At 39.1% G+C, this 10864-nt stretch overlaps 1 protein-coding gene across 1 annotated transcript in view; it reads left to right on the top strand.

The window, feature by feature from the left end:
- The window catches only part of LOC147625023 (uncharacterized), a 4916-nt gene extending 4231 nt beyond the window's left edge, over nucleotides 1-685 (top strand). The window contains exons 2-3 of the mRNA XM_086818927.1: nucleotides 64-447; nucleotides 555-685. Coding sequence (XP_086675053.1) covers nucleotides 64-447; nucleotides 555-644 — 474 coding nt within the window. The 3' untranslated portion in view covers nucleotides 645-685. The remainder of the gene's footprint in view (nucleotides 1-63; nucleotides 448-554) is intronic.
- The last annotated feature ends 10179 nt before the right edge of the window (nucleotides 686-10864 follow it).

The raw sequence follows: 10864 nt of genomic DNA, 5'->3' as shown, positions 1-10864 counted from the left end.
GATACATGGTTATAGCTAAGGAATGACTAATTAGCAGTTTTTGGTGGTGTTTTGATTTGACAGCATGATCGGTGCACCCTCATAGACAAAACATGTGATCACATCAACTCACTGCAGAGGAAACTTAAAATCCTTAAAAAGAAAGCACAAATATTGGCCTCAACAAATGAATCATTAAGTAGTAGTGATTCAAAAGCTAATCCATCTAGAAATCAAGCTGCTCCAATATCTAGCCATTGCACTCCCGATGATGAAAAGGCTTCCAAATGTGAAGCTCCTTCTATACAAATCACAACTGTTGGAAACACCATCAACATCAACATTGGATGCTATGAAAAGCAGGGAGGCCTCTTCTCAATCTTGTTAGACATAATGGAAAGCAGACACCTTGAGATCAGCAGCGCAAATCGATCACAACAAGGACGAACAGTATTATATGCAATTCATGTAATTCTAATTTAATCTATGAATGGTCTTTAACTTTCTTGGACTTTTAATTACACGCCAACTTGTTGATTAATCACCTAATCTTCTATCCTTTTCCTTGTTTGTAGGCACACCAATCACGTTGTCTCTCAAAACTTGAACTAGAGGCATTTAAAGAAGATCTATACGTCCAGGTTGCTAATATAATGCTCCTTTGAAATGCTTTATTGTATATTTATTGAAGAATATTCCTAGAAAACTTGTCGTTCCTCTGTCTTCTTTATATATTATCACACCAAATGTCATTAGATACTTCAAAGAAATCTAATTTTTATATAGTGTATTTATGTATATACGTATAGTCATATAGTCATACATATGTGCATGTGTCTGCATATATGTGTACATACATAAATACATGCATCTATGTAGGTATGTGTGTATACATGTGCATACATATATATGTATATATGTATGGACATGTATATGTATTTGTGTGTACATACAAAAATACATGCATGTATGTATATATGTATTAACATGTATGTGTATATATAGAATTACATGCATGTATGTGTATGTGTGTATACATGTGATACATATATACCTATATATGTACATACACAAACATATACATATAACATACAAACAAACAAACAAACAAATGTGCATGCATACATATAACAAACATACATGCATACATACATACATACATACGTACGTACGTACGTACATAGAAACATACATGCGCACATAGAAACATACATACGTACATACATTGCATGTAAGTATGTATGCATGTATACACATAAGTATGTATGTATGTATGTATGTATATATGCACATACATATGTATGTATGTTTGTATGTACAGGTATGTATACATATACATATACGTACGTATGTATGTATATATGTATTTGCATAGATATGTATGTATATAAGTATGCACATATGCATATATATATATATATATATATATATGTATGTATGTATGTATGTATGTATGTATGTATGTATGTATATATATATATGTATGTATATATATATGCACATATGTATATATTAAGTGTGTGACATATCTATGTAAGTTTGTACGTACAAGTATGTATATGTACATATACATACATACATGTATGTAAATATTTGTGTATGTGTATATACATGTATGTATGTACACAAACACATCTATACATGTATATGTATGTGCGCGCGTGCGCGCGCGCGCGCACACACACACACACACACACACACACACACACACACACACACACACACACAGAGTACACTTCTCTTGTTCTCCATGAGAATGTGACCCACACCTTATGACATGGTTTTTTTATGGTGGGTTCCCCTCCCTCACACACTTCATGTTGTTCATTTACTGTAAGCACTATGATAGTACAACCCTAAAGGTCATAACATGGCTAATACATACTTTAAGACTAGACTCATACCTAGGGTAGCCTAAGATGACATGCATAAAAAATGAGTGACTTTTGGGTGCTTATTGGCAAGGGTTAATTTGAAAAGATACATTTAGTTATACTCATAATAAGTGTGCTTTCTTGCTTACTTATATCCCAACCCATATGTTATTGACTTATAAGTTCACGTATTACTAGGGGAACAAGATCCAAGAATGGCCTTTGCCATGGCTTTGGTAATATGGGATGCCAAGGTTTGGGAATAGAATATGGCCATAGTGCTTCGGAGGGAAATCACGATGAGTTGTTGGCACCAAAGAGAACTATGCTCACAATTTTTTGGCTCTCTCAAGCAACCTCAGGGCTTAAAAAGATCACCACGACCCCATAACACCTATGATAACACCTATGTGTGACATGTCACGACATTAACTCACCAGCTAGAAGGCCAAAGTTTAGACAAGTGCACCAGCAGAGCCAAGCTTTCGCTGTGGGATGGCCAAAAGACTCTCTACCCTCTCCCACTAAGTGCATTCACAATAATCGTCGGACCACAACTCATGTGAACATATGTAACGTAACCCTCCGTGCTCAAGTGTACAGTCACTACCTTCACTGGGAATGATAAAAAAAACAAAAACCCAAAACATACCAAGAATCATTCCAAATAAATAAATAAATTGGCAATCTTAAAAGTTTAATTACTTGATTATTGACCTAAAGTCAGATCGATATGGGTTAAATCACGAGACGATTCAAGGTGTGGTGATCTGTAAAGCCGAATCACGATTTGAGAAGTAGGATCGACGATTCAAAAAGTGGGATCATCCAGGAGTTAGATCACCATGATCCAAAATTGATGATCAAAGAAGTGGAATCATCTAGGGGTCAGATCACCACACGATTCAAGGTTCGACTCCAAACTCAAGAGAAGCAATTGGTGAGGGTGAATCAAACTAGAATTGGCAATCAAAGAAGTTAAATCACGTGCTTGTTGGATCACCATGGTCTAAGATCAGATGATTAAAAATCTCTCTCTCTCTCTCTCTCTCTCTCTCTCTCTTTGTCTTTGTCTCTCACTTTTAATTTAAAGTTTTCTTTTTTCTATTACATTATGTAAAGTATCTTGACTTGTTATTATGTTTAACTCTAACATAACAATCTTATAATTGTTGATAAATACATAGAGAATGATTAAAAGAAGAAGGCCACTCATCCCCTCGATCTCTATGGTGATGCATGAACATATGTGAGAGATGAGATCAAGACAAAGAAGAAGTGGATGCATCAGTAATTGGGCGGTGGATGAGCACTTAAGGAGAGGATAGTACGTAGTTGACTTCTTGTGAATTACCATGTGCTATTTTGTTAGCCTCTTGATCACTTCGTTCAAAAAATGAGTTCCTTGATCACTCACAAGCTCTATGGGATATCATCCAAGGGCATGGATCACCATGATGTGAGATTAGTGAGGCCAGTATAGGATGTTAGAAGTGAGATCGATAGTTATATAGTTTCCATTATTTGGAAATTTGAACCAACAAGAAAGTGAGATCTTACTATCGGGTCACTTGGATTGCATCTTCATGCCTCATGCCTAGAGAGAGAATCGAATCACACTTAGAGTAAGGAGAGAAAGCGTGAACGTCCATTTGTGTGTAGATAGAGAAAACTAGACCTATGTGTAGAGAGAGAAGAAGCTAGGCATGTAAGGGGAGAGGGCGAATCTATGCGCATAGTACAATGAGTAGGGGTAGGAGAGTAAAGAATCTGTAGAATTACCCTTGGTGTAGCCAATGCAAAGAGAGCGAGAAATAGGGATGTGCCCTTGGCTACCTAGGTAGCTGAACCAACGTGGCATGGGAAGCAAGGTAGGTTTTGATGTTTGATGAAGGAGTTATTGTTAATTAGATCAAATAAGAAGCCTTTCTCTCTTGCAAGCATGAAGCAGTTGGTTTTTGATGAAGCAATTGTTTATTAGATCAAATAAGGAGCTTCTCTCTCTTGCAATTATGCTGGTGGCCTTATGGATATGTGTGTTGAGTATTTTGAATGTAGGAGGAGAGATTACAACCCTCAAAATGGAAGACTAGAGGCAAGCTATTAACCTCGACAGAGGGGCAATCATTGTCTAGGTTGTTATCAACAAGCAAGATGTCTAAGTAGAAAGGGGAAATCATTGTCTGGGTTGTTATCAAGCAAGATGTCTAAGTAGAAAGGGGAAATCATTGTCTGGGTTGTTATCAAGAAAGATGTCTAAGTAGAAAGGTATCTATGGCATGGCAAAGGAGATGTTTTGTATGGCATTTGTAGGGAGGAGTGTTGTGGGGCTACAACATGTGTTGAGAAGGTGTGTGAGCCTTAAAAAACTAGAGGTCGAAGATAGTCCATTTGGGGAATGGCACTGTTGTCAACAAGTGATACGTGGTGATTGTTGAGAAATGTGGTGCAATGTGGCAAAGCCCATAATTATCCCATATGCAAGAGCCCAAAAATCATACCAACTCCTATATAAGGATACCCATTTTAAGCAAGTAAATCAAGCAGGTTATGCCATATGCAAGAGCCCAAAAATTGTACCCAACTCCTATATAAGGAGAGTCCCCATTTGAAGTAAATAAATCATTATTAGGAATTTTTTGGACCCAAAGAGGGCCTCAGATTAACTTTTGATTAGGAATGGACCAATTGGAAGAGGACTGGGTGCACATTTTTGACTTCTTTGACCCTAGGGGGCCTAGGCTTTGGTTTGCTAATGGGGCCTAATTACTACTCTTGTCCCCCTACCTCTTGGGCCCTAACTTAGAGGTCCCCCCCACCTAGAATCGCATAGATTAAAAACCCTAAAAATTTTCAATTTTCAATTTTTTCCCAAAAGTGTGTTTTCTCTCTCAAACTTCCCCCCAACATACTCTAGGTTCGGAAAGCTCATTTTGAACCTCTTTCTTCCTCTTCTAAGCTCTCCATTGCTGCAAAAACTCCATACCTCTCAAGCTCTCCCTCCTTGTCAAGCTCCCTCAGTCTCAAGCTCCCTCTCCCTCTTTCTTCCTTTTCTAAGGTCTCCATTGCTGCAGAAACTCCATCCCTCTCAAGCTCTCCCTCCTTCTCAAGCTCTCCCTCCCTCTCAGTCTCCCTCTCTCCCTCTCTCTCCCTCTCTCTCTCTCTCTCTCTCTCTCTCTCTCTCTCTCAAGCTCCCTCCCTCTCCACTGCTGCAAAAACTCTATCTCTCTTTAGTCTACTCTAGGTTCAGGAAGCCTATTCTCAAACTCTAAGCCTCTTTTAAGCTTTCCATTGCTGCACTGAAAACCCTGAACTTTCTCTCCTCTCCACTCCTCTGTTGTAAAACAAGCTTTTCTTTTCCCTTCTTCTCTTTTCTTACCACCATGGCCTCTTCCAGTAATGTGAGAAGACCTAGGGAGAAGGTGGAAGAGCTTGTGCTGCATAACACAAGAGATGAGAATGAAGTTTGGGCTCCAACAAGATTCAGGGTTGGGGCTTGGGTCTACATGCAGCCAAGCTCTAAGGGACCACATCGAGTGCGTCAACTGGGGAATATGCTACATCATTGGAAGGGGCAGCTAAAGGCTTCAATCATACTAAGAAGGAAGGACTAGTTGCCATAGTGCAACATGTGTATACTCTTGGAGACCTGTACATTCAAGGTCAACGACCAAGGTTTCCTTCAAATTGTCAGTAACATAAACACAGCTTTAACAACATGCTAATATTGGATTTTTTGTTTCAAATTTTCTTATGATTCTCCATTTTCTTATGTCTCTCTATAGATATTTTTCCCTCTAATTATGTTGAGGAACAACCACTCCAAAGCCTCACTGGAGTTTTCTATGCTATGCATGCATCCATTGGAGAGGCAATGTTTGTATCTCAAAGCCCAAGTGATCTTGTACAGAACAATATCTCAAAGCCCAAGTGATCTTGTACAGAACAATATCTTTTTCTTTTCTCACTCATATTTTGTAGATAAAAAACCAGGTTTATTTGGCAAGCTAGAAGAGATCCCCAACCCCCCTCTTAACAATCCAGAACGGCCCAAACCTGATGCTTGGACCATCTTATGCTTAAAGTTTAAGACAGTAAGTGATATCAAGATATCACTCAAGTTTTCAAAGGCATCTAGGTCAGTAGGGCTAAATTGGTTTTGTCCTTTACATGTTTTTGTGCACATGTTCAATTCCATGCCAATGCACCAAACAAAAACAATGTATAAGGAGGTACGGTCTGACCTCATTAAGGGATTACTAGGAGAGGGTTGGGAGGTTAATGAGGGGTCACATCAAGGTGATGTGTACAAGTGCAATGTAGTAGATTCTACAATGTCTTTCAGGTTCTTGAAGGCACGCTCTATTTTGTACATACGTCTGCACTACCAAAGATGGATGCAAAAGCACGTCACATGGATCCCACTTCAAGGCTCAGAAGAAGAAATTATGCCTATTGAGGTAGCTATGATGATGCAAAATGGATGCATTGAGCGAGTGGCAGCAAGCAAGCATTGGATCCTAGCAGACCTGCGTCAACACTTTAGCATCATGGGCTTTGACAATGTGGAAGAGTCAAGTTTCAAGTTGATGAGAAGAAAGGTATATCTGATTCCACTACATGTCTAGAATTAACCCTTACACTTTCTGGTTATTGTGCCACTTTCTATATTTTTACAGATCGGGAAGCGTAAGGAGGGGACAACCATGGTCTTAGAATCATGGCAAATGGGGGACCTTGAATTTTCAGCAGCAAGGTGCATAGCCCTACTAACACATAGTAGGCATGTGGAAGAGCTTGAAGATGAACTGAGTATATGGGAAAATAGCCTCTGTTTTGATGCACGTGAGGGGCAAGAGTTTTAGGATCGAGGTGAAGGCAATGACAAGCTTTCAAGTCAACAAGGAGATGGAGATCAACATGAAGTAAATGTCACAAGAGGGGCAAAAAATTAAGACATTATAACAATTTTAGATTAGATGATATGCTTGTAATTTTGTAGAAGGCTCTTTTTTAACCAATCTTTACTTAATTGAAATCTTAATATTTTTGCAAACCATAACTTTTTTGTCTAGCGGCCTAGTGTGAAAAGGCCAAACTTTAAATTTTAAAGGTGCCTTCTTTCTCATTTTCACGCAATAGAAAGCACGAGCTCACACTATCTCTTTGCATTCACATGGCTACCCACTTTGACAACTTCTGTGAATTCCTCTCCACCACCCCATGGGCGGGCAAGAGCGAGCTCTTTGTCATGTTCTCTCGTGAAGTCGACTTTGAAAAGTCGCTCGCCCTTGCGTCCCAACATTATGAGACGCAGATTGTATACATGGAGCAATACTTGGCTCCCCACTCCATCTCCTTTCCCCATTGCCCCAATGATTGATGTTGGGTGCCTATTGAGCTGCTTAAGTACAATTAACAATATGCCCGCCCCTACATCCAGCGCCTTGAATGCTTCATCGGCATCTGAATCCCCGCAGGAGCTTACTGTATCTTCAATAAGCAGGAGGTGAAGAGGTTGGGGAAGGGCAATTTAGGAACTAGGTTCCTCTCGTGGCTCGCCACTTTTGCGTTCCTCATTAGCGACGAGATGAGGATTCGGATGAGGAGGTAGAGATGCCTACACTGCAGTTGGCAGGGTATTTGAGGGATGACAAGGAAGTGAAGGCAATAGGAACGAGTGCTGGTGTAGAAGAGCAGCTTACATCGGAGCACTTTCTAGAGGGTGCAAGATGCGGGGCCATCTTCCACACACGAGGAGAGCAAGGTGCTGCCAGAGCTTGAGATCAATCTCTTGAGCACCATTGTGGTGGAAGGTGAAGAATACTTATTTCTTCATGACCTTGAAAAGGCAGCTGGCTTGAGAATGGATGAATGCTTGGGCATTATATGCACGCGATGTGAGGTGGACCTTGATATGTCCAACCTCGGTTCTCACCTAGATAGTGCTATATTACCCCTTGGAATCTATCGCAGAGAGAGTTGCTTTGGTCAAGGAAACTGTGGTTGAGACCGCGGAGCAAGCCCTAGTTCTAGAGTAGGAATTCACAACCTTACAAGACAAGCTAGAGGCTGAAAAGGATACCCTTGCTGCTGGAGTGCATTAGGGAAAAACGGACCTCATTTTGGGGCCCTGTAAGAAATTCACTATTTTTCAATTTATTTCTCTCCTAAAAGATCTCAAAAATAATAAAATATGGAAACGTGGCTCAGAACTGTCAGTAAGGACCACTGAACTGTCAGTTCAGAAAAGAATAAGATAATCTTTTGTCTAACTAACACGATTTTGCATTAAATATCTCCTTAATTTTTTTTGTTTCTCGAAGATTTCGCATCTCTTTTGACGACGTGTGCAGGCCTCTCATAAAGAATCCATCACTGAACTTAATGATTGTATGGATACCGCCACACTTCCACAATTCATGTTACAAAAAGACTATGAGATTGACAAGCCAACTTTGCAACCTCAGAAGCACAAAAATGGCCGATACTAGTGAAGTACAATCTCAGAAGAAGCGATTATATCATCTTCACATCGACTTAGAAGAACAATATGCTCCAGCACAAAAAAGACGAAAGGATACGGTGCTAAATGCTCAACAACGGGAAAATATGAGAAGAGAAGGGCTCCAACATATTGACTTATGGTGTGATGGAAGTATATATCCAAAATGTCTAGTACAAAACTCTACACCTCCATTTGTCAATCCAACCACACTATTGAGGTTTGCGGGCGATGGACAAAATGGACTTCTTGGTTATATTTCAGCACAGTCTGCATTTGCAGAAACATATAAAACAATGTACCTACAAGAAAAGGGAGCCAAGATTCAAGAGATAGCTATTCGTGCAAAATTGGAGCAGCAGTTGCAGAATGAAATTGAGGAGCATTCAAAGAGTAAAAAAGAGTTAACAAGATCAAGAAGGAAGAGAACCATGCTTGGAGACAGACAACGAAGTAGGAAGATTAAAAACATTGCAAATTTGAAGGCTGGGACTGGTGGATGCAAGCGAAGAATTCAGGAAGCAAGGTTAGTTTGTAATTTTTTATTTTTTAAACTAAAAAATGCTCTCAAATGACTATATGTATTTTGTCCATTAATGCAAAACAGGATTGGAAGTGTTGAATAATATAGGCATATTGTGTTGTTACTATATTGTTACTATAGGAAATTATTGGAGCCTGCAAAAGAAAATATGGATCCCAACCTTCTTCCAGTTAAACAAATGAAAGGATTGCTTTCTTGTGGTGTAGCAAAAGGTTTGATTGAAGAAAAAAAATATAAAACAATCAAATGCAATGTTGTAGAGGACTTTATATCCAATAATCAAGTTGATGGTACTACAATCCAAGAGGCTCTTGATGTTAGTGGAGTTAGCAGGAAGGGATATAGTTCGATTTTCCATGCGATATCCTCAACTTTGAGGGATCAAAGAATTAAACGAGTTTTACTGCCAAATCCAGCAACAGTGTGGAAGATAAGAGGTCATTTGAATGAAAGTATAGATGAGTTTATTGGACCATATATCCATATTGAAGAAATATTTCATGGTGCTAAAGGAACCACTGTGTATGACCCTTGGAACAATATATTTGTAGATCTACAACAACTTCAAAGAAGAATGGTCGAGTTTTATGGAATAACATTTGAAGAGTGCAAAGGCATTTTGAAATTTGTTATCAAACTGGATGAGTGTGAGGTTGTAAAGGAAAAGAAAATGGAAAGGATTACTATCACATTGATGAATGGAGCACTTGATACATCATTGACTGAAGCGAGTTCGAAGTATTTTAGTGTGCAGTCGGAGAAACACATATGGTGGTTGGGCTCATTCCAGGTATGATCATTTTTTATTTCGTACTTGATTTTAGTCAATGTTTTCAAATCTTTTATAGTAAGACTTTTGTTTTGTATAATCACAGGTAAAGACAGAAGACCATGAAACACTAGATTGGGTGTTTCACCACACGGAAATACCAAGAATAATTAAAAGACAGGTGCAAGGAGAGAATCTCCATGTTGCAGGAAAAGGTGATTTTCAAGTAGAGTGGCACATGGCGGGGGATCTTAAAACACTTAAGTGCATGTATAACGTTAGTAAAGGAGGTAACTCAAAGTCTCCTTGTCTATACTGCAAAGAATCAACGCAAGTAATGGATTCTAAATGGTGGAAGAGAGCACCTAATAGAGATAAAGTTGACCCTGACTTCAAGGCCATTCTTGACATTCCACTATGTAATGTTCACATATGCACATTGCATGCTCTATGTCGAATTATTAAGAAATTGGTATTTTTGTATATTGGATTTTCTTGGAAGCTCCGTCCCGAAAGAAATAGAAAGGATGCTCTTCATGCATTGGAAAAAGTGTTATCCGATATAGGTCTGCATGGAGGTGATGTTCATATCACAAAGGATTTTAAAAAGTCTACCAATGACAAGGAGGTACCAATCAAGCCCTCTATTGGTGGTGTTAAGGCAAGAAGATTCTTGTCTCGACCCAAACACAATAGTAAGCAAGTAAGGCAAGGTAGAACAGTTTCAAGGATTAGTTATGGATTGTGGAAGCAAGTCCATAATGCCGTGAAAGATCATGAGGCAGATGGGGAAGCACGAAATGTGAAGGCAGAGGTGTGGAGGTCTCTTGATCAACTCTTCATGTTCTGTGACAATGTAACATGGACAAAGAGTGATTACAAGAACTTTGAAGAGGCAATAAAACATTTTGGGAAGTCAATGAAAGACGCATGGACAGCCTGCAATATAACTCACTACATGGTAAAGTGATGTCTTCTTCTTTTACTTAAGTGTGATCCTCTTTTCTTTTATAACTTACTATGAATTCTTATGTCTTTGTGAAAACAGCATATCATCTACAACCACCTTCCCTATTTTGTCAAAAAGTATGGATGCCCAGCAATTTGGTCTACCCAAGGCATGGAGAAGTCTCACTACATGGCACGTAATGCATTTTTCAGACACACATACCACTATGGAGGGAGTCAAAAGG

The sequence above is a fragment of the Cibotium barometz genome, chromosome 24, assembly GCF_041138505.1.
Source record: "Cibotium barometz isolate CiBa-2024 chromosome 24, ASM4113850v1, whole genome shotgun sequence".
Classification (NCBI taxonomy): Eukaryota; Viridiplantae; Streptophyta; class Polypodiopsida; order Cyatheales; family Cibotiaceae; genus Cibotium; species Cibotium barometz.
Note: the sequence above shows the minus strand (reverse complement) of the source record. Positions and strands in the feature narration are given on the sequence as shown.